At 42.5% G+C, this 24,117-nt stretch overlaps 2 protein-coding genes across 7 annotated transcripts in view; one reads left to right on the forward strand and one right to left on the reverse strand.

Moving 5' to 3' along the window:
• The first annotated feature begins 279 nt into the window (after positions 1-279).
• On the forward strand, positions 280-22,454 carry CEP57 (centrosomal protein 57). Its single transcript, XM_071734059.1, has 11 exons — positions 280-404; positions 6,406-6,562; positions 9,838-10,017; positions 10,335-10,456; positions 11,370-11,486; positions 15,094-15,171; positions 16,299-16,403; positions 16,563-16,643; positions 16,967-17,211; positions 17,879-18,023; positions 19,611-22,454. The coding sequence occupies exons 1-11, from the start codon at positions 375-377 to the stop codon at positions 19,845-19,847; spliced, it is 1,497 nt and encodes a 498-aa protein (XP_071590160.1). The 5' UTR covers positions 280-374; the 3' UTR covers positions 19,848-22,454.
• The window catches only part of MTMR2 (myotubularin related protein 2), a 65,509-nt gene continuing 63,131 nt past the window's right edge, over positions 21,740-24,117 (reverse strand). For 2 of the 6 annotated variants that reach the window (XM_071734002.1, XM_071734012.1), the window contains one exon: positions 21,740-23,750. In XM_071734002.1, coding sequence (XP_071590103.1) covers positions 23,589-23,750 — 162 coding nt within the window. In that variant the 3' untranslated portion in view covers positions 21,740-23,588. The remainder of the gene's footprint in view (positions 23,751-24,117) is intronic. The other 4 variants (XM_071734047.1, XM_071734021.1, XM_071734030.1 and 1 more) reach the window with 2 other exon arrangements.

The following is a 24,117-nucleotide window of genomic DNA, read 5'->3' on the forward strand; positions in this document are numbered from 1 at the left end:
GGGTCTCACTTTGACAAAGCCCTTCCTCTTCCGCCGCCCTCTCTATGCGCGTGCGCGACGGGCGCCGTGTGCCGCACACGAATCCCGGGGCCGCTCGCTCCTCCCTGACACGAGTTTGGCCCCGCCTACGCTCGCTCGTCCCTTCCGATTGGCTGAGGAGTGCCCCGCTTCTTTTTTATTGGGCAGAGCAGGTGTCACTCAAATGGAGAGTGACGAAGGTGCGTGCCGCTTAGGGGTGGGGCTTACCCCCTCTCCTCCCTTTTCATTGGCCGGCCGGGCTGTCAATTAAAGGGGACAGGGTCGGCGCGAAAGGCGCTGCCGCCGCACGGGTCTCTCGCCTTAAAGGGACATGCACGGCGCGGGCCGCGGCCGACATGGCGGCAGCGCGAGGGCATCAGCGCTCGGTGAGGGTTCGGTGGGGGCTCGGCGGCCGCTTGTGAGGGAACGGCGGCTCGGGGGGAGCTCACCTGGGCCGCCCCGGGGGTGAGGGCCTGTGGGACCTCCTCAGGCTTACGGCTCTGCGCCGGGAGTCCCCGCGGGCGGCAAGGGGGAGGCGGGGAATGGTGGGGCCTTCGCCCGCCCCTTACCGCACTGGGGCCGCGGAGAAGCGAGAGGCGGGCAAGGCGAACCGGCCGCCCTGGGGTGGGGAGCGAGACCGCGGCGGAGCCCCGGGGCAACGGGCGGGCGGTGCGGGGCTGGCCAGGCCTGAGGGGAGCAGCGGGGGTGGCGGGAACAGCCGGGTGTTTAAATGATAAATGTGTAAATGTTCCCGCCAGGTGTGCTCATGTGTTTTATAAAAGCGACAGGAAAGAGAACGATTCCCTGCTCGGCAGGGAACCAGACCTCTGGCTGTTGCCGTGCCAGCGGCTGCAGAGCGTGTTTGAGAGCGAGTGGGAATAAAATGTTGCAATTGGGTTTATTTCCGGACGTAATTTGGGGTGCAGGGTTTCCAAACCCCTGTTGCAAAGCCAGCAGCCGACCCAGCGTTCATTCCCCTCCCCCGTGCGGTTCGGGGTGCCCGGTGCCGTGGGAGCCGCGGTCCCGTTGGCTTTAGCACCACGGGAGGTGCCCTCGGGCCGAGCCCCGGCACAGATCGGGCCCTGCGGCTGAGCGGGGGGCAGGCGAGCAGGGAACCGGGGTGTCCTCGGTCCTCTCAGGGTGCTCAGGTCTGCTGGTGTGAGGGGACACGGAGGGATGGCCGCTGCCTGTCACACAGAAAGTGCCCATCGCCTTTCGCCTCTGACACGTGGGCTTGATGCTTGGAGTTCTCCGAAGGCAAGGGTTTGGCTTTTTTTTTTTGTTTTGGTTTGGTTTGGTTTTTTTAAGTCTGGAAGCGGCCAAGTCTCATGCAGTGCTTTGGAAGAGTACAGAGAGCAGGAAGGATGCCGAATGATGGTGTGCAAGATAAGTGTTGTGAGAGCTCCTTGTTTGGGGTTCTCGGTAGCTGCTCGGTGAGCACACACCTCAGTGTTCTCTGTGTGTCTCCTCCTCTGCATTGTGGTCCCATAGTTACCCCTGTCCCAGCAAGCGTGGTGACAGAGGCATGTGGGGACTCCAGTGCCCTTTCTGACTGGGACTGTTTCTTGGGTGCATGGAGAAGGATGTCAGAAGATTTTAATTTTAGATGAATGTAGGCTGTTTATTTACCTTAGTAAGTAAAACAAAATTTCCAGGAGAAAAAAGCTGCCCAGTGAAGACTTTTTGTATGTGTTGGAAAACAAAGAAACTTTACACTTCCCAAACTTTGAAAATAGTTGCTTTCAGTGTGTCTGGCACACTACACCTGAAACTTAATGCAGATGTGTTGTGTCCAACATTTTTTCCACCCTATTTGATGTAATGGCTCGACTAAGTTAACTTTTTAATGTCTACTTTTAGCTACAGTTGTTCAGGTTTGCAGTGGTCTGTATCAGGGAGGCACAGACAGCACTGACATTGGCTTCTGGGTGATAGGGGCTGTTCCTCCTTCCCCACCCTCCCACTAATGCAGTTACTGAGGGACAAGGAAAGGCTGCTGCTTGAGATTGTCCTACTCAGATGGCTCTTTTGCAAGTTTAATAAATGGGTACTTGGATATTTTATGCTCAGTGAACTCAGTACCTGGTTATTCTGTTTTTTTCCTGTTCCCTACGTAATTTTCCTGTTTCTAATAGCAGGTTTTGGTTTTGTGGATTTGTTTGTTTGTTTTAGGGGTTGTTTGTTTGATTTTTGTTTCTTAGGGGGGTGGGGGAGTTTTTTGTTTTGTTTGCATTTTTTGTTTGGTTTTGTTTCATTTTGTTTTTTTTTTTAACTGAGTGTAAGCACTACTGTGTGGCATTACCAAACACCATTTTAAAAATTACTGTATTTTCTACTCTGAGCATCCATGTTCTGTTCTGAGTATCCATACAAGACCTTCCAAGGGATCCGCTCTAACTTAGTCCCTTTTCTCAATGCCCAGTTGCTGGTGCTGAAGGTGCTAACTTGGTGCACTTATGCTTTCCTGCTGTAATTATTACATGAGAGACTTTCTTGATTTTTCTGCCTCTTTGGTTCTTCAGTTTGTTTGTAAATAATTGTTATTTTGTTGCCCACAGATCAAGTCAAATTGTGTATGATAATGAGAAAAAACTGGGATTTTTTTTTTTCCTTCCTGAAGGTAAATACCTTCCTGAAGGTATTTGGAATACCAGTGAGAGTAATGATCTTCTGTAATGTTTTTCAGTGTGTGCTTTATTTCTTTACTGTATCAGAGAAGTTAACAGTGTTATGGAGGGTCATCTTTACCATCTGCACAAGGTGCTTGATATGAGAATTGTCTCTCTGCCCCAAGTTGCCAGTCCTTATTTAAAATGTCTCATATGAGGTCGTGTTGTTTTTTTTTTTTTTTCCTTTTTTGCCCCTTGCTATGTTTAGTCTTTGGGAGCTTCAGGAGGTCACCCTAAGCTTCTCCTATAAGAAGCCATCTCTGCTCAGCATTTTCAGTGTTCCTTTTTGTGTTCCTGAATAGGCAGGTGATAAACAAGGGCATCAGGGATGTATTTTGGAAGGTGATGTCCTCAGGCTTGTCAAGGTTACGTGATGTCCTCTTGCTACCACTGCTGGTGCACTCAGCTGCTTGTGTGACTGCTGATCTTCTTTGTTCAAGATTATGAGGTTTTTAGTGTGGCTTAAGGAAGGAAAGACTATGGGAGTATCCAGAAAGAGAGACATTTAGTTAGCAGGTACAGCCTAGCTGAAACTCAGAGCAGATTTTGGTATGGTTTTGGGGTTTTTTTTGGCTTCAGGATGTTTCAGAGCATCGCAGTGTGATGCTTCCTATGATGGTTTCCAAGGAGAAACAGTCTAGAATAATTTTTAATGACTTGAGAGAAAGCAAAGAGAATAAACAATTGCTGTGATCTTTGAATCTGAGATTTATGATATGACATTCCTTGATGCAGGTACATAAACTTCATCAATTTTTCACTCGGCTGTATTTAGAAGTTGCTGTTGTGATACAAAAAGATTTTAAAAATACAAGGGTAATATGCCTGGTAGCAAGTGATGATTGAGACAGAAGCAAAGAATGATTGCTTATATAATAGAAAATATCTTGGCACAATTTTTCTGTATTTATTTCAAGCAGATATCTCTACTGACTTTCACTATTCAAATGAGTGCCTGTACCCAGCATCCAAGTGACATTTAAAGGGCATGCAACTGTTTTAAAGCTGTTTGTGTATCTGTTTCACTTTGTGTAACTTGGTGCTCAGGTGTTTGACTTTGCTTGCTTGTTCTTTCAGTTAGTCTGTGACTGGATAGAGAAGTGTTACTTGTGCCAGTAAAAACCCAAAAAAGAGCCCCTGTAGTTTGTTTTCTTAAATGTAATTATTGTTAATTCACAGACAAGATTTTACATTACAAATAAGACAAAGGGAAGTTCTGATGCTGGTAGCCCTACTTTGATTTCAGATTCCCCTTTTGGTTTGACTGTTTTGTGGGATACCTTTGATTTGAATCAATAGGAGATAAAAATAGCAGAGTGATATTTGGATCAATAGTTTCTGTTGTTTGGGCTGCTGAGGCTTACATTGCTGATGCTATTGTATTGCCTGCTGCATAAAATACTGTGTATTGCTTGTTTCTTTTCTTATTTTATTAGTTCATCTTACTCATTATTATCCCAGAGAAGAAAGGCTTGAGGGGGTTGGTTGATGAGGAGCTCAATGTGAGCTGTCAATGTGTGCTTGCAGCCCAGAAAGCCAACTGTGTCCTGGGCTGAATCAAAGGAAGCATGGCCAGAAGGTCATGGCAAGTGATTCACCATCTCTGATCCACTCTCATGAGACCCCACCTGATGAGCTGGGTCCAGTTCTGGAAGCTCCAACAGAAGAAGGAGGTGGAGGTGTTGGAGCGAGTCCTTAGGAGAGATGCAAAAATGATGAGAGGGCTGGAGCACCTCTGTGAAGACAGACAGAGTTGGGGTTGTTCAGCCTGGAGAGGAGAAGACTCAGGGACCTGCAGGAGGCCTACAGGAAGGCTGGGGTGACACTTCTTACAGTTGCATGTACTGCTAGGACAAAGGGTGAATGGTTTTGAGTAAATTTAGGTTAGATATTGGCAAAAAAGTATTTCCTGTGAGGGTGCTGACACACTGGCACAGGTTGCCCAGGGAAGTTGTGGAAGTGTTCATGGCCAGGTCAGAGGGGCTTTGAGCAACCTGGTCTAGTGGGAGGTGTCCCTGCCCATGCAGGAGGGATGGAAATGGGTGATCTTTAAGGTCCCTCCCAACCTAAATCTTTCTATGATTATTCTGTGTTCAGCAGTTGAGCATCCTTTGTTACACTGATGGTATTTCTGCAGGAGAGAGGTTTAAGTCTCAATCTCAGCACCAAACTGGCTTTAATTAGGTTTAAAGTCATTTAATCTACAAAGTTATACTAGTGTGGCTGACGAGCCACATGCACATACATACAGAATATTTGTTAATTTATTCTTAATTAGGGATTAGTATTCTTACTGGCTTTCTGTGGTAGTAAAAATTCTTGTGCAAATAGTTATTCCAAGAAAAGCACTCAGGTTTTGTAGGAAAATGTTATAAACACAAACTGCAAAGCATTCATAAAACTGTGCTGAGAAACCTTGAATAATGAAGTACTTTGTTCCAAGAGGAAATTAGCTGTGTATAGATTTTAAACAATATGAATTTCCTTAATTTTTTTCCCCCCTGTATTGTTTTTTCTTCCTCATAATGCATTTTAGGCTGTCATATAATTTGCTGTGAGATACTTACACAAATACTTTCTATGTTTTCATTATGCTCCCAATAATTGGTATTTGAAAAAGCTTAAAAAAGCCCTGTCATGATCAGCAGTTATTCAGTACTAGAATTAGTGAAATGAGTGCTCTGTGGAAAGCTGTTGGGAGCATTGCATTTGCCTGCAGCTCTCTTCTTTCTTAGGTTACCTTAATTCTGTTACTGAAATGTTTGGTCATTGGTATAGTTGGGAGTAGTTACTCTTGCATGTTAAAAATTAGCATTCATGTTTTATCTAATTCATATACACAAACCAGTCAGTTTTTGGGTCAAAATCCTAAACACAGCATTCAAGTGCCCTGGCTCTTTTGCTTAGAAGAATCTCGTTAGAAAGCACATGGTTTAAGGTATCCAACAGCAAAGCATGTCAAAATACAGCAATGTCTGGAAGTGGATGTAGTCTGGTGGGATTCTGTGGTGTCTCTGCCCATGTTTTTGAGGGCAGTCTCAAGCTGGTCTGAGAGCACATTGCTGCTCACAGGCAGAGGTACCTTCCTGGCCATGGTCTGCAGCTGCTTTTCTTGTGCTGATCCTGCTAATCAGGTGTAGCATAAAGTCATCTAGATGTGCCTGCTGGGGAGGTGCAGCCTTGTCATGGAAAGACAGGAAGCATGAGTTGAAGCCAGTGGAAAACAGGGGCTGGGACTATGCAGATGGGAGGCTGAGGTGAGGGGAGAGCCTGGTCCCTGCCCCATCTGCAGTCAAGTGAGCTATTATGTGAGATGTGTGAAGGTAGAACTGGGGTCCTGGGTGTGCTTTGTCAGGTTTGACCACCTTAGTACAGCTTCTTGTGTGCTTACGTATAATCAGTAGTTGATAAGGTGGCTGTTTGCTGACTGACCAGTGTGTTGCCTTCTTATAATAAGCAAGCAACTGTGTAAGTAAGCAGAAAACAAGAGTGGAAATCTGAAACTAGCATGAAAAAGATATTTTCTTTGTGATAGTGTTTTTAGTGAAGGGCAATTGAGTGTAAAAATGACACAGCTTAAGGCTGTAAGGGAGGAAATACAGCTTTTGAGATATTACAGTCTCCTGCAGCAGTACTTCTCCACAACCTCTAATTGGAGTCTACTTATTTATTGCGACAGAAACAAAGGTGCTGAATAATGGTTTTGTTTTGTTTTCAGGATGATCTACACAAAACTCATAACTCTGCCTCAGCCACAGATGGACTCTCTGCAACTTCATTTATAGAATACCCAAAGCACAAGCCATTTATTAATTCAGATTTGGTGCGCTCTCCGTGGAAACCAGTGATTCCATATCCTGAAAGCAACAGCAGAGGTAATAGTTAATCAAAGTTGTTCTCTTAACTGCTTCCAAATCATGGTGAAATATTGTATGTCCACCTCTACAGAAGTTGCAGTCTTTTTGTTTTATCACTTCCCAATGATGTGCAGTCACCTGTTTTGTAGGTCCTTTCCACTTCTTCTGATGAATACTTAATGACAAAGGTCATCTTACAGCTGAAAAAAGAAGTTCCTCTTCAGAGCAGAGAGATGTAAAATTGGCCAAATACTTCATGCAATCATCCTGACATGTTTTCTTTGCTCCTTCTCCAGTCCACTTCCTTAGTCTTTCCTCTTCTGACTTCACAGTTGGGTTTGAGATATGGAGACTTTTAGTCCTCAAATGGTCCTGGAGCAAAGGAAGAAGTTTGGTGCTATTGCAATGGGAAGGTGTGGTGTTATGCAGCATGGTGCTGAACAGAGATCACAGCACCAGAAAGGGAGGAGATTTTACTCCCATTTATTCTTCATTGTTTATAGGCTATTCTTTCTTAGTCCTTTCCCAGTCTGGTCCTGGTATTCATCTCCAGAAAAAAGTTTAATCTTGTCTGACCCAACATGAACAAAAACATTCTTGATTAATTTTCTGTGTTTGAGTGAATTAGTTTTTCATGCAATGAGATGTACTCCAGAGCTGCTGTGGGGTCAGTACAGGAGGCAGCAAGGGGAGTTGGGAGGCTAGAGCAGCACCAAACCTTTGATGTGATCTGTTTGTGTCAGGGTCATTGCAAAAATAGTCTCTATTACTGGAGTTTCTTGGAGGCTTAAGGGTATGGAAAAAAAAAAAAAAAGTGTGGGTTTTTTTTTTTTTGTTCCTTATAGGGAGAAAAGCTAGAAGGATTTAGGATGAATCCCAGTATTACCCAAACTAAATGAAAGAATCAGCATGAGAGACTCAAGTCCCTCTTCCAATAAGATAATTAATGCCTGAATTACTAGTCTTACCATGGAATCATAGAATGCTTTGGGTTAGAAGGGATCTTGAAGGCCATCTTGTTCCATCCCCCCTGCCATGGATGGGCAGGGACACCTCCCACCAGACCAGGTTGCTCATGGCCCCATCCATCCTGGCCTTGAACACTCCAGGGAGGGGGCAACCACAGCTCCTCTGGGCAACCTGTGCCAGTGTCTCACCACCCTCAGACAAGAATTTCTTCCCAATATCTAGTCTAAATCTACCTCTTTCAAATTGAATCCCTTACCCCTCATGTTAGTGAACTAGTAGATGAAGTCCAAGATCTTGAAGTATTTAAGATGCAGTATATGCTCTCATCCTGAATGCCATCGGTTCCTGGTGTGCTGTTGACACAAAACTAAAGGAACTTTGTGACAGATAAGAGTGAATGTGCAGAAAAGAGCTTCCTTATGAATTACTGATCCAGGTGTATTTTTGTAAATCATGTTGCATTCATGACAAACTTTTACTTCCAGATTTTCAGATGGCAACTTCTTTCAAGCAGTAAGTCTGCCAACTCTGAAATAAGTAGGGGTGGAAGGAGACAAGCTGATAAATCATATTCCTGGTTTTAAATTTTGAAATGTCTTAATGTAAGGAAATATGAATACATACTGAAAGTTAAGTTGAACAGACATATGATCCAATATCTTACACTTTTTGCATAGTTTATAAAAAGTCAAAAATGTTCTGGACTGTGTATTTCAGTTAGGTTATGGATAGGGGAATTAACTTCAGTTTGGAAAATAGATTTGATGGTTCTTGGGGGTCCTTACAATTCCTCCTACACTCTCATTAAAATAATGATGTTGAAAAATCCTACCACTGAGAATAGTAAATTCTTATTTTGGTTTGAATTTGTGTGTGTGTGTGTGTGTGTGTGTGTGTGTGTGTGTGTGTGTGTGTGTGAGTCTCAGCACACACAGTTGGGTTTAATACTCTAATAAGGATGACTGAATGATACTTGTCCTTGCACTGGGTTTCATCTTCAACTGTTTTCTGTTTTGCTTCCTGCCTGTATATTCTCAGTCCTTGTACAAAGATTTCAGTTTAGCTCTAAGGATAACAGTAACAAAGCTGCAAACACAGTTTCAGCTATGCTCATTTCATCTGAATCCTGAACATAAGGGTACAACTGGAGGCTCTGATCCTGCAAACAGGGCCAGGCTATCTGTAAATTCTCCCTAGCCAGGACTGCTGACATCCACTTTTTTACTTAACCCTTATCTTAAGCAGGTAGTTTTTGTTGATGTGGTACTCTAATCTGCAAGTCTGCATTTCAAGATTTGATAAGTTCCTGGAACTCCCATTTGGATAATTAATTTTTTGTTTTGTTTGTTTGCACTTTAGTGCTCAAAGAAACATGCAGTCCCAACATTTCTGTGCTTGTGCATTCAGTAATAAAGGTGGTGCATTCTTTCTCTGGAGTGTACTTAAGCACAAAGGAGTGGGGTTAATGTTACCTTACAGGTTAGACTGCTGTGTGAGCTGCCTGTACAGATGTTCCTGTGTTTTATTGTAACAGGATTCTATAGGGAAAAGGGCCTGTTGTTATGGTTCCCTTGCAAAATTAGACAATACCTAAGAGGATTAACACATCAGATTACCAGCAGATGGTCTAATTGCAAGGTGATGCAAGTTGTATTAGAACTACTTCTCTTTTTGTGGTAATGAATATATATACAGGTTTTGTTGGGTAATTGTTAAAGCCAGGGATGGAACAGAAGGAGGGAAAGTTTTCCAGCTCAAAGGAGATGCATGTCTCAGGGCAAAGGGGAGGAGGGGAACACAAGTGCAAAACCAGAAAATTTAAGAAAGAGCTGCCACTTGGAGAAACAAATATTTTTATAGCCTGTCAAATAGCTGACCTTTATTCTGCTCTGTGGCCAGTCATATAAATGTTATGTTTATATATTTATTGTGCTAGCATGCACTTGTAGAGGAATAAATATAGACAACTGCCACTGTTTTAGCTATCCAGTTGTGACCTTTCATTTCCTTTCGATAGAGAGTCAGAAGATGCACTGTTTGCACTTAATCTACAGAATATTTACATGCCTTGTCCTGGGAAATGGATGCATCTTTCCCAAGTGTTTCAGATGAAGGTGGGCACCAAGGCATCTGTTCTTTTGAGACTAGTTTTAGATTCAGTAATGGTTTAAAGGGAAGTGGGTTTTCATTCCTGGACAGTCTTGGATGCTGGTAAGGAACACTCTTTCTTCCTTAACATGCTTTTATAAAAACATTTCAACTTCAATGTTTTCTTGAACTGGCGATTCAGTAGTATCTAACAAAGCTTTCTTGTTCAATTACAGCAATATTTTCTGCTCTGAAGAATCTGCAGGAAAAAATTCATCAACTGGAGTTGGAACGGCTTCAGGCAGAGGAGAATGTAAAACACCTCAGCAGAGAAACAGCAGACTATAAAAAAGTACTTAGTGAACAAATGCAGCACAAAGAGCATGACAAGACTGAAGTGTCAAAGAAAAACCAAGGTTGTTTGCAAACTTTATGTAGATACTACAGAACAATGATGTGGATGAAAGTGGAGTTCTATCAGTGCATAAAACGATTTTAATTTGTGTTGTTCAGCATCTGTTACTTTGCAGTGACACCTGGAATTATGAAGAAATAATTTTAAAAGCATACTTTATTTTAGAGATTAGTGTGTGTACATCATGTATGTTTAATCAGTGGCTTTCTTTAGATGATCCTTTTCATGTTTGTTTTGGAACTGTCCCAAAAACATTAAAAAAAGATCTCTGGAACAAGCAGAGAATGATTTCACTTTTCTGCCTTATGTTATCTTCAGAACTGGCTTCTCAGCTGGCGGCTGCTGAGTCTCGATGCAGCCTTTTAGAGAAACAGCTGGACTACATGAGAAAAATGATCCAGCATGCTGAAAGTGAGAAGTCACATCTCCTGGAGAAACAGGTGTGCTCTCAAGATTATCTCAGGGTTAAATTATAAAACTGTGTCCTGATTTTTTTTTTTTTTTATAGGTACTGTAGTTTTAGTAACTTCAAGTATGGATGTCTGTCTCAGCTGGCTGTTACATACTTAGGTGTAGATAATTTCCCTACCTATATTTCCCAGTCTTATCAGGACCCTGATATCTTCTGTCTCTATGCATCTGCTAAGACAATGGTATAGGCTCTGTTATTAAGAAGAATTGTTTGCTTCTGTGCTACTGTCGTATTGCAGTAGTGCATCCTTATCCCACAGTGTGGAGTCCCATATGCCACTGGAAAATAACCTTCCTTTTTGTCTTTAGGCCCTTCAGATCTTGGGCATTTTCTTTACTTAATACTGCTTTTCCTAAGCTGGGGATGAAGTACTGATTCTGTAGAAATAATAGGTAAATTTCTGTTTCCCACTCTTTGTGAATGTGAGATTTGCATTTTAACTCAGAAGAGCTTGCATTTTGTTCTAAAGGAGCATGAATTGCTTGGACCTCATTGGTCTCTGTGGCTGCACTCTCTCAGTCTACTAAATATTTACTGAAGAAAAAAAATTTAAGACAGGTAGCTCCTAGCTGGGGAATGAGGGGTTTTAGCCACATAGGATTTGGAATCATAGAATCATAGAGTCATAGAATTTAGAATATAATCATAGAACCCCATAGAAAAAGGTCTGGAGGCACAACTGCAGAATTCTCTCTCATCTGAATTTCCCCAAGACTGGTGCAGTTGCTTCCTGATCACAGCACCATCTAAAATGGCAGAGGAAGTGGTAGCTCTCTTGAACTATTTATGGGTCGTCTTTGTGCTGCATAGGCAAGGCTTGCTAGAGATGGTCTTGTTTTATTGTGCTTATAATTGTTTTGCTTTTTGCATCTTCTTTCAAGGGTTCATTGGAGAGAAATCGGCTTCTTGATCATTCACATGTTCAGTCTAAGTTGGAAAAGTTGGATATGCTGGAAAAAGAGTACAGCAGACTCACCACGATGCAGTCCATAGCAGAGGTTTGTCACTTGTACTAGATACTGTATCAGATTTATATTGTTTAGCTATTTCATAGCTGTATGTCACTACTGGAACTCAGCCAGTCTTTATGCTGTAGAGAAAAACAGCAACTAAACACCTTTTAAAGCTGAAATATTGAAAAAACTTGCAGTTGTTCCTGGAAGTCTACATGGCCAGGTAGGCTTTTGGTCACTATGCTTCGTGTAGCCTTACCAGCATCTGTTGGTTCCTTTGTTGTGGTCAGTTGGTGCATAGGCTGCAGGACTCAGGCATTCCTAAGCTCTCAGCATTCTACTGAGTGCTAGCAGTTATAATCTCTTATGATCCAGATTTGATGGGTTTGATGTGTTTGGTTTTTCTTTTAACCACTTCTCTTCCTCCTTAAGAAACACAATTCCTACTGGTTAGTTTGTGTGCACAATTCTGGAACCTGGCATTGCTAACTCTCTAGCACTGGCTGCTGCCAGTGAGTGAGTTTGAACCAGTCTGCCACTTCAGTATTCCTTTTGATTGAATGACTGTGTTAGTTCATACTCTTTCTGTGTACCATCCTCTGTTGTTGGCTTCTGAAGTCCAGTCCACATCCTGCCTCTTTGCTGCTGTCAGGAGCAGGAGCTGTCTGTGTCTAAGGATGGAGTTAGGGGATAGAGTTGTACCTGAGAAGTGTAGGTTAGGTTCTGGGCTTGCATTTTGCCATATGTCCAGGATTTGAATGTATGTGTAGCTGACATGTTTTGATTATAATTATAACAGTGAAACTTAATAAACCCCCCACCATTCTGTGAGCAGCAGAAGGAATTAATCCTCACATCCTGTTGTGGCTGTTGCTACCTGTACCTCTAGTTTTTTCCTCTCTCCTCTAATTGCCAGGTAGTGAGAAGCAACACCTGCCCTGTTCCATGGGGTATATATGGTGACTGCTCAGCTGTCAAGCAAGTGCTAATTTGCAAGGTAGTAAAACACAGATAAAAGCTGCCTTTGCAGTGTTCCTCTCTGGTGGAACTAATTTGGATGTTTATCCCAGCAGGCAATTTTTATGAAATTTAGGTCTTCTGCATCTTTGAGGTCTCATACTTCTCTTTCTTCTTTGGTCAAAGTTTTTTAAGGGATGAGATGCCATCCGGAGGCACCTGGACAAAGCTTGAGAAATGAGCCCATGTGAACTTTATGAAGTTCAGCAAGGCCCAGTGTAAGGGCCTGTAGTTGAGTAAGGGCAACCCTGGTATCAGTACAGGCTGGGGGATGAAGGGATTGAGAACAGACCTGCAGAGAAGGACTTGGGGATTACTGGTGGATGAAAACACATCCCAGAAAGCTGACTGTATCCTGGGTTGCATCAAAAGAACTGTGGTCAGCAGGTTCAGAAAGGTGATTCTGCACCTCTGCTCTGCTGTCATGAGACCCCACCTGCAGTCCTGTGTCCTCAGCACAAGACAGACCTGGAGCTGTTGGATCAAGTCCAGAAGAGGACCATAAGAATGATCATAGTGCTGGAGCACCTCTCCTATGAAGACAGGCTGAGAGAGTTGGGGTTGTTCCACCTAAACAGGAGAAGGCTCCAGGGAGACCCCATTTGTAGCTTTTCAGTACTTTGAGTGCTTATGAGAAGGATGGGGACAGGCTTAGCAGGACCTTTAGCAGTCAGATAAGGTGATATGGTTTTAAACTAAAAGAAGGTAGATTCAGACTAGTTATAAGAAATATTTTATGCTGTGAGTAGTGAGGCACTGACACAGGCTGCTGAGAGGGCTGGCAGATGCCCCATCCCTGGGAGTGTTAAGGGTCAGTCTGGGCCCAGGGCTCTGAACAACCTGGTCTAGTTAAACATGTCCTTGCTCACTGAAGGGGGGTTGGAATATGTGACCCTTAAATGCCTCTTAAAACCCAATCCATTCTTTGATTTAGGTGATTGCATGAAACTTCATTTCCCTCGGAAAACAGGCAAAAATAGACACTGAAAAAAAAATTTCTATTTTTTTCATTGATTTTTTTTTTTTTTTTTGTAGCAGCTACTGGTGACAGAGCAGATGTTCTGGCAGCCCAGTGCTGACCTGCAGCATGCTTTCTGTGCCATGCTACATTACATCTGCATGGCTGCAGAGTGTCTGTTCACTGGCCCTCTGGCCTCTCCATCTCAGTAGCAGACCAGTAATCTATGTAATACTTTCTTCTATAAGCAAGAAAAAAAATTATTTTGGTAATATAACTTGTATAGGTAATTTCTAACAGGGTCTACCATTGATGTCATAGTAAGATACGCTCTTGTGTAGCCTGAGCTGCACACTGCAGCTAAGCAGTTGGCTGAGTGAATGAATACTCATTAATTTCAGTGTAAAAGCATTGGCCTGGCCTCATGTCAGTCTTCAGTTCAAATAGAAGCTTTGCTTCAGTATTTGAATTTTTAGAATTCTGTCATATTAACAGGGTCAACAAAGATCTTTGAGACTGGCCATCTTGGAAACCAAGAATTGGGCCACCTACTATACAGGGCAGAAGATGATTTTAAGTTATATGGAATGTTTTTTATTTCAATGAAGAAAAAAAAAGGTCAAAAGGGTTCTTTTAGTCAACAGAAAAAGTTGGTTCCTTTATAAGAGTGTCTTTATCATCAAGGCACAAACCAAAATGGGTTTGCCATTTAACACCTTTGCATACCATCTGGTTACATTAATATTGCAGTTAATGCTTAAGGAAAGCAGAATTGAAATATTTACTACCTCAGTGTAGTGGGTTTATAAACAAACAGAAATGTGTAAATACAGCTGTTACTTTGAATTGCCTGCTTTTCTGCCTGAAGTTTGATTATTGGCTTGGAATAATCTTTGGTGGAAGAGAAGGGAAGTTGTTTTGGGTCCCGGAGCTTTGGATCATTTTTTTCACTCTTCTGTATAAAATCAGAAAGTTATTTGATAACTTTGGAGTTTTAAGGTAATTTATCCTGCTTAACAAAGTTTTCATCTTGCTGGAGGGGTTTACACAGAAAAGTGTGCCTTTCCCCTTAACTCTTTTCTTTGAAAAGGCTTTCAAAAGAATTGTTACATTTTTTTTACCATAAAAAGATGAAATCACCTCAGTTTTGCTTAAAGGTATCTCAGCGGCATCATATAAATTTTCCCTCTTTATTAGGAAAGTGACTAGATATTTAGAAGTTCTTCCATTCTGTAGATAACAGCAAAAATACTTTTAATGGTCTAAAAAAAGCAAGTCTCCACTCAACCTATAATGGTTCATGATGCACCTTTGTTAGACCTATTACAGTATAAAATCGTTCAGGATTTTTGTACATGGCACAACCTACTTTCTAGGGATTTTTTAGAACTGAAGAGAAAGATAGCCTTGTACATTGTTCTCCCTATAGGCTGCAACTTAAATTCAGATATACCAGTGGTGGAAGTATAAAAAAAGGGCAATTCAGTTTTAAGCATGGATATTTGACTGCTGTATTTATACCTATACAGGAAAAACATCACCAGTCATTCTACTGCTGAAGTATTCACTTAGCTTTAAGTACTTGTTGAACTCAGGTACTTTTGCTTAAGCTGGTAGTATTGTAGGGGGAAAAATGTTTCATTAGTAATTCTGTTATTTTTATTCACCTTTGACCAGAAAAAAATGAAAGAGCTGGAACAGAAGCTTCAGGAGGAGGAACACGCGAGGAAGCTTGTTCAGGAAAAAGCAGCTGAGGTAACCACCAGGAAATTTCTTTTGTGTTGGTATGCACTGTAATTAGCTCTTCCTTTCCACCAGCTTTTCAACCAGCTTGCTGAAAGTGCCTCCTATATACAGAATAAAACTTCTAGTCTTTTTTTTTTTTTTTTTTTTTTTGTCTGAGATGCCAAATGTCCTGAAGTTTTATGAGCTGTTTGGAAAACTTTTTTTAACAGCACCTGTGTACTGAAGCTCAATTTCTTTGGTAAAAGAAGCTAGCTGGAAAAAAAGGAGTAGAACTTCAGACTAATTCATAGTTAAGATTGTGTGATAATCTCTGCTTTAAATATATGATGGTCAATAAATGCTCACTTGTTCATAACTGACTAGAAAATATTATAGAAGAAGGCAAAAGAAAAGAGGTGATACACTATTGGTTGTAAGCCCAGAAGGAACTGGTTTTCTCCTAACCTTGAAGTGTTGTGTTAATTGTATGTTGAAGAAGTATGCAGTAACATAATTGCTCTCTAGCAATAACCCTTGCCATGAGGCTGGGGCAGGGCAAATTAATCAATTAAGTCTCTAATTAATCATCTATAACTGCCTTCTGAATGCTTTTAGTGGAGATGGTTAGGAGATGATTTCTAAAGCCACACTATGGCTTCCTCTTGGAAGGAACAGCAAAGCTGTATAGTGCTGCTGTTAACAGTGAGAATCTTAAGGTGAACTATTCCAGTAGTTTGGGGTTGTGTTTTTCTTACTGTCAAATTTAATAGAACAGAAGGAATAGTTGTCTGTTAACTCTGTGCCCCAGGATCAATTGAGCAGAGTTGAGCAGCTTGACTTCCCTGATATTTTGTGAAGTGTGAAGCACAGCTGATGCTTCAGCACTTGCAGGAAGACTGATTTTCTAACTTACAAGGATCAGTGATGAGCAGTGCTACCAGAGGAAGTGTTCTTATTTAGTGTTTAAATTGGCCTTAGACTGCAGAAGGCATCTTTAAAGCATCCTTAAAAGTTGTGGCCCTTGCTTTCAGAGGACCTGTATTTTAAAAGCAGTTGTTTTGCAATTCTCAGTTTCTAAGCAGTTCTTAGCTTCTCACTCTGTCTCTTATCATCTATTAATATAATTCCAGTAATTCCTTTTATTCCATTAATTGAAGCTTCAGTTGGGCCTGGAAACCAACAGACTACTGATTCAAGCAGCATCACCATTGCTTTCTCCAAAAGCAAGAAAACCCAGGAAGAAAACTAAGCAGCCAGAGAAGGTAACATGGGGGAAGAGAAGGGCAATTACTGAGGAGTAAAATAAGGGTGCGTGCATGCAATCAGGAAGGTAGGTTGCCTGTTTTATTACAAAAGCAAAGGGAAAATGGGTTTGCTGTAGTGTAATCTTTGACAAGCATTTCTCTCTTCTTTTCTTCCAGAAATGCTCTCGTTCAAGCCATCTCACTGTGCAGCCCCATTACAGATTGTGTCTGGGTGATGTTCCTTTCGTAGCTGGGAAGGTGAGCTAATTAATCCCAAACGTTAAGCTGCAGTTCCTTAAGAGGCTTTGCCTTGGTGCACTCCTGACACCCAGTGGTCAGATCATTTAATTTTATTTGACTTTTCTTCCAGTTTGTCTTCAAAAAGACTGCTTAGTATCAGTAACTTGCTGAAGTGGCATTTCCAAAAAACAGATCCTGTCTATGCTTCTAGTCAAGCTATTCTTGTTAGTGCATATTAGTTCAAACAAAAGATACATTCTTGGCAGCAAATAAAACATGTTACTGTTTTTGAATGTTCTCTATTATTTTCAGTTAGATTCAAGCCTCTCTTTTCCTCCCAGTCTACCAGTCCCAGTCATTCTGTTGGTGCCAATGTGCAGCATGTCTTACACCTGATGAAGCAGCACACTAAAGCTTTGTGTAACAGTCGTGTGGTAAATGATACTCCACTAGCAAAACCCATCAGTACAGGCCATCCTGCCAGCAAAAGCAGAAAGTCATCTCTGCCAAAGGAATCTTCTTCATCCCAGGAAGAGCTCTCGGAAGTGCTGCTGACTTTACAGGATGAATTTGGGCAGATGAGTTTGTGAGTTTGTAATATTTTATATTGCAGTCTATGAATGTAGATACTTTACAGTTTTTCCTTTTATTTTAAAGTTGGAAGGTTTTTCTTAGGAAGATTTGGGGAAGTCTCTGGCATGTAATCTCTTTGTTCTACTTGCTGCAAAGTCTGTCACTTATTTTTGCAGCTAAAATTACCTTTGACAAACAATCTGGACCTGTTTTTCAGTATCAGTATGCAGCAGTATCAAATTTATGAGGAGTCAGGAAGAAGTGTGGTAAACAGCTCCTGATTGCAGTGGGCAAATACTCCAATAAGGGACAGCTTTACTAGTGATTTTGCTTGTCCTGGTTAACAGAACAGGAATTATCCTACTGCACAGCTGCAGATGAGCAACACAGTAGTTGAATGAGTGCTGACATCATGTTCTCAAGGAGTATCTGGTAGTTTTGAATGTGTGAAGCTACCTGCCTTATTGAGCCTTAGGACTACAGGAGGGTGCCACCAGGATGTGCTACAGTATTAATGCTGCTAACCAGCAAAACTGCTTACTGGTTTGTTATGGGATGTTGAACATGTCTGGCTGCTGATGCTATGGCTTCCTAGAAGTGTTAATTCTGAACTGAGTGTACAAGCACTTGAAGCTAAGGGACCCTGATGCAAGTTTTGTTCTGTCTGAATTCCATGCTAGTGATCACCAGCAGCTGTCAAAGCTTGTCCAGGAAGCCCCAACCCTTGCACTGAGGGAAGATCTGGAGAGGGAACTTGAGGAATTGGTAGGGAAGATGGAAGCCAAGGCAGATCAGATCAGCAAAGTCCAGAGGCATCGGTTGCAGGTGAGTTACTTTTGACTACATTCATGCTTCTGTGGAGTTGTGGTCTTAAAAGATTTTTGTGTTGCAGCCTAATCTAACAATAATTGATTAAAGAAGTAACTACTTTAGAGCAGTAGTGCCTAGCTTTAGCTTTGATATCCCAAAGTAGTTGTTCATACCTCCAGCATTCTGTCACAGTGTGTCTGTTCACTCTGCGTCCTGTCCTGGGCAAAGCTTTCACATCTGTTCTGGTGTTGTATTTTACAATCCTCTTGTTCCCAAAATGGGGAAGAATTTGCCCACTGTGTGATAGCAAATCCCACAGCTGCTGAATTCTGTAGACACAGCATCAGGTGGCTGAGCAGTACACAAGCTGAAAGGTGTCATTCTGTTTCCTGACCCCCTGGTCTCACTGGGAGGTATTTTTGGTCAGATACCTGGTGTGTTCTGATCAGTCACACTCCCTCCTGGCGTGTGTCAGTTTCTGAGCCAGAGCAACTGCTTTGCATGAGGTCCCTGGTGAGCCAGCTGCACAGGTAGTGGTGGAAAGCCCTTGTGAAATGCTGCTCTTCACATTGAACTAACAGTAACCCGAACTGTACTTTGGGAGATGCCTACATTCCATGGGGCTTCCAGTGTTAAGCTGAATAAAAGAGTAGTAAATGAGGAGTAAACTACCTATTTATGTTTTGATTTGCATTTTATACAGTCCTGTTTCAGTTTAAAACAACTTTTAAAACGTTTTGGATAGTGTAGCCTGTTCATTCAAAGCTATAAACTCTTGGGTCTTATACACAAAGTATGTACTGAGAGCACTTCTGCTGCCATCCAGAATAAACACGTGAAATGTTTTCAAACAGAAGCATTACTCACCTTTGATCTCTTTGGACCTTCAGAGGAACCATTGCAGAGAAACAGATGTGTAGTACTTCCCAGCAGAAATAATTCTGCACATACTGATGCTGCTGAATAGCTGTTGACAGAAGCTTTAGGAGTCACTGTTTAGGGAAATTGCTGCACTCTACCAACCAGGAGGAGTGAGGGGGAGTGTGGAATTTGGCCATTTTGCAGTTTGAGAGTATGAATGTGTCTGCACCTTAGACTGTCTGATTCTTCATTGAAGCTTATTCCAGCTCAGTCCTTGATTTGTGGTGCTGTGTGTGGATACCAGCTCCTTGCCTCAGAAGAGTTTTGTAGTTCTTTAAAATAGCAAAAATAAATTGCTCTGTCAGTGTCCAGCTATTAAATCATTAGTATGTATGTAGAGAAAAAAAATTGTGTGGGGGTTGTTTTTTTTTTTAATCATGGGCTATTAACAGTGAAAAGTCCCCTTTTTGCCATATGTTAACTTTTCACTCATGATGGAGATATTTCCCCATAATAAACTTCTGAAGTTCTTAAAGAGAATGTAGTAGTTCAGACTGTAAGCTGAGCACAGCTCTAAAGATGCTAAAATAGCAATGGTGTGGAAGGAAAACAAATATTATTCAGGGTGACTCAGGAGCATCCATTGGCTTAGTTGGGTGTGATGAGTGGTGGGATATTTCAGCTGTCTGAAGAACTGAAACAAGGTCACTGCCTAAAGCTTTCTTCGGTCTTCTCTTTCAGCTAGAGAGACTTAAGAGAGAATGCAAGTCCAAAAAGACTTCTGGTAAACAGATAAAAGACAGCAGGTTCCCTGTAAGTGAGGTTAAGGTAACAACTACAGTAACCACAAAAGGGAAGAATGCTGGGCCCATCAAAGTGAAACCTGGAGAGAAGAGTCGGAAGAATCTTCAGTTGTTGAGAGACATGCAGACCATACAGACTTCACTACAGAAAGATGATATCAGCTGGGACTACTGACTGTTCTGCAGGCCATGTTCTAGACACCATCCTGGTCAAAATTCCTCATGTTCTGGATATAAAGCCTTTCTTGCTATGTGAAAGAGACTACTGTATGCTAAGTGCACTTTTGAAATACGGGCCCTTAATTCTCCACCCCTGGGTTTGATTGTATATATTGTGGTCTAGTTGAAAACACATTCCATTTTCAGGGTACCCATCCACTGAGTGTGTAAGCAGAGCTCTCTACCAGTTCATTTCGCTATGGTTCCAGCAGTCCCTCCCTTTTCCTCCAGCAGATCAAGCACTGCACACTATGTGGGTTGGTGTGTGTGTGAAATGCCAGTGAGATTTCACACTGTTGTGGAGCTCAAGATGTGTCCTGCTGAGGACAGTGCTGTGACCCTAACTCTGCAGGGCTTGTGTCAGGTCTGTTCTGTGTGCTGCAGTTACTGAGAGTGTTTAAGGGAGAAGAGGTGCATCCTTTAAAAGATGTCCTATGGAGCTCTCCTCAAAAAGCTATCCTACTTTATGAAAAAAAACTATAGGATAGGGGATAACATCCCATCTCCTCATCCACAGCTTTGGGTGGTAAAGGAGTGAGATAAACCGCAAGTATTTTAAATTGCAAGTGCCTCAATCATGCCATTCAGCCCTGGCATCTTGCTTTTAACTTGAAATGTGTGCTTTGACTATGGTAGTGGTGCAGTTAATATTGCACTCTGACTTGCACAGCTGAGTAAATGTTATTTATTATGTTAATAATGTAAAGAATTTCCTATTAATGGAATTTATAGAAGACCCAAATTATCCATTTATACAGTTGAAAAACAATAAAGCTGGCTTGCCTGTTGAATGAATTCTGGGAAAGCTGCACTTCCTTGAAAAACTCCAGTGTTTGCTGCAGCACTCTGCCCCCTCCTGTGTGCTTTTTGTAGTGATGTGATGCCTCCCTGGTCCTGGAGGTGAATAGGAGCTGCAGGTATGGTGAGAGTAGGAGCTGTCAGCCCTTGTTCTCAGCTGCACAGGCTGGAAACTGCAGGCTGAACACTAGCAAAAGGCATTTGAGTTTGCATTATCTGAGGGTTCTCCACCCTGCTGGCTTCCTTGCATCACAGGCACAGAAGGTTTGTAGCTGTGAGGGGAGAAGTCAAAAGCTGTTAACCAGGGCTGGAGCCACCCCCTTAACTTCAGTTACATTAGAGACATGGGCCCCAGGCAGCTGGAGTAGCCACTTGGAGAGCAGTTCATTCCAGAGGGTCCTGCTGATCAGCAGCTGAAGCTACACTGGGTAATGCTGCTTGGGAAGCATCTCTGGGGATGAATCTATTGAAAGATGGGTTAACTACAATATGACCTCAGGCTGTCATAGATGAGCTGAAGCTGTAGCCCCTTTATGATGGAGATGGGAGTACTGTAGGCTCTGTAAGTGCTGCAGGCATGAGGGGCCCAAGTTGGAATGAAGCCTACTCTAGGGGTAAGAGTTTCAAGTAGAAGGCATTGAGTTGATCCCAAATTATGCCAGTGAATTTGGGCTTAACATGAGTTACATAGAAAAATGTGAATCCTCCTTTTACACAGAGGTTGCTGTGCTAATTCACTGTAAAGGGCAGAAATGGGTTTTGGTTTTTATTTTTGTGAAAGCATTTTGTAATACTGAGCAGCTAAGCACTGTGTATGTAATAATATTGGTCTGTATAGGATTAAGAAACTTGTCCAAAGCTGAATTTTGTTTTTCTGTCATCCTAAATTCCAGAGGTTGAACATTAGCATCTTGCAAGGCCATGCAAGACCATGTAAAAGAATAAGGAAGATTTGGATTTGACATACTAAATTTTCAATGCTATTTTATGCATGTTTGCATGTCCTACAAGTCTTTTGGACCACATAGTTGAAAATAAGAGCACAGAAGCTTTACCCATTTATCAATTTTTATTAGTGTTAAGGAAACCAAACAGCTTTCATCAAGAAACAAAATATACACACATAGTCAATTTGCTAATAGATAATAATGCTATGAACCATCTTGTGATTGTATGTAAGAGCAGACCTGCCCTTTAACCTTAAAGCAAATCCAAGTCCTTTAGAAGGTACTTTGTGCACTACTGAGCTGTAATGCCTCGGGCCACCCTATACATATGCAGTGATGCCATACAGCCTGTTACTCCTGTCAGAAGGTGGCTGTGACCCTCTCTGTCAGTACTGAGACAGATTGCAGCAGAGCAGGGGGAAGCTGCTGCTACTGCCTCGGCAGGAATGTGGCTTTTGAAAGGTGGTTTCTTATGTGTAAATGGGTGCACTCTTGTACCCTCTCAGAAAATCCTTCTCTGGGTGGTAGAGGCAGGAGTGAAGACACATGCTGAGGAGTGACCACAGAATGGGATCCAGTCTTAAAGGAGCAACACAGGAGTCCAGACCAAGCAGAGTCCCTCTTCTTAGCACGGAGATGAGAAGCAGCCTGGAGTAAAGATCCCTGCACACGTAACTTCCTTTGCTGTAAGCTGTCTTCTGCAACCCCACGCTGATCTGTTTGTAAGAGCAATGGCAACTGTGGTTTCACCTCCTGTGGGGTTTTTTATGTCCACTTCTGCAGTTAGATTTTTGCATTAAAATTTAATTTAAACTTTAGATTAGTCAGGCAACATTACTTTCAGTAGTATGCTATGAGGAAAAACACCTATGGCTCAGAAACTGGCTAAGCTGTTTGGTCTACTAGAATGACCTTAAATAGCAGTTGCAATGCAGGCAGAAAGGCTTCTTTGGTTGATAAGACAGTTGCTTCCATTATTGAGCAGAAAACTGAAATACCTTAAGTACACCACTATGATCCTGCACAGAAGCATCAAGATTACTTATCATGCTTACCCAAGCAAAATGAAATGACTGATCCTGGCAATTCACACAGGCCTTGTGGTATTCCTCTACCTTTCCCCTGATGAGTGTGAGGCACTGGAGGACAGAGGAGCTGCAGAAAGCCCAGGGGAGCCATGGTCTGCATCTCCCCTCAGAAATAAAGGTACTGAAGTTGCATCCTGGCACCCCCAATGTAAACTGTAACCAAGACTTCAAAGTTGCAGAGATGGGAGTAAACTTTGTAGTACACAGTTAAGTCACATCATGTAAGGTTGTTCCTCTACCCCTGTGTTTGATGGGTAGAAGCTGCCCCTTCTCTAAATAAGGCATCATTTACATGGCTTCCTATGATCTTAAGTGGAAGTGAAGGGGAAAGTGAGCCCAGGGTGATATGTCACAGGTGCTGGTTGTCACTGCTCCTCGCTAAGGATGGTGGCAAATGCTCCCTGTAACACTGCTGTGCAGACACTGATAGCAGGGGGGGTCATGACTTAGCAGCTGTATTTTAGGCTCTGATACAAAGTCAGTCAGAGTCAGTATTTTCTTTTCGCAAGAGGGAGATTTCTCCTCCATGGCACTAGTGCACACTCTAGTGCCCAGACTCTTTCTAAAGCCAAGTGATTTCCAGCACATAATTGAACAAAGAGCAAGCTCTGGCTTTGTTTTAGGTGGCAAGTGCAATTAGTTTGTATTTTAATCAAGCCACTGAGAAGGTTAAATGCATAGGGGGCCTTGTTTGTTCGTTTGGTTTTGCTTAAGCTTCCTCTAGTGCTACAGTACTAATAAATTACCCTGGAGAGACATAAATAAATAGGTTGGCATCTCCCAGACACCACGCTAGAAATCCAGAGGGTTTCAGAAAAGCCACCCTGATGGTCCCGGGAAGGCCCTGGGCAAGGCCAGTCCGTGTTACACAACTGTCTGTACAGGAGCCACGCACTGCGCGGGGGAGCCGGCGCGCTCCGAGGAGGAGGTGGAGCGGTTGGTGATTTCCCTCTGCAGTTCCTCCACTTTCTTCTGCAGCTCAGCCCGCTTGGCAAGGAGCTCCTTGTAGCGATTGTGGACAGGTTCCTGCAAGAAAACAAGTAGCAAACGGAGTGTTCAAAAGGTTACTGACAAGCAGGCTGCTGTGAGGGAAGGAGGGGCAGTAAGTGGGTTCTGTCACTGCCTCCAGCCCAGGGGTTTTAAATGAATAGATGCTCTGGCTTTGGGATACTCATTTCATCCAGCACTCATAAGGCAATGGTGGCCAAACGAAGCCTTGCGTACATTTTGAAAGAAAGATGATGGTTACAGAAGTCTGATCTCTGACATTTCTGGGGGACACTGACGTTGGCATCTCAACCTAGACACAATTTCAGGGCTTTGGGTGAAAAAGACCCTACAGAGATTTATCTAAATGTTTTAAGACAGTTGCGACTGCTAAGTAGTCAGTCCT

The sequence above is a fragment of the Heliangelus exortis genome, chromosome 1 (assembly GCF_036169615.1).
Source record: "Heliangelus exortis chromosome 1, bHelExo1.hap1, whole genome shotgun sequence".
Taxonomy (NCBI): Eukaryota; Metazoa; Chordata; class Aves; order Apodiformes; family Trochilidae; genus Heliangelus; species Heliangelus exortis.

What these genes read in the sequence shown, in the direction of transcription:
- CEP57 (XM_071734059.1), top strand. Translation starts at nt 375, where the DNA reads ATGGCGGCAGCGCGAGGGCATCAGCGCTCG. An exon ending in TCCTGAAAGCAACAGCAGAG is followed by an intron (nt 6,563 to 9,837) that starts GTAATAGTTAAT and finishes GTTCAATTACAG; the next exon opens with CAATATTTTCTGCTCTGAAG. An exon ending in TTCAGGAAAAAGCAGCTGAG is followed by an intron (nt 15,172 to 16,298) that starts GTAACCACCAGG and finishes CATTAATTGAAG; the next exon opens with CTTCAGTTGGGCCTGGAAAC.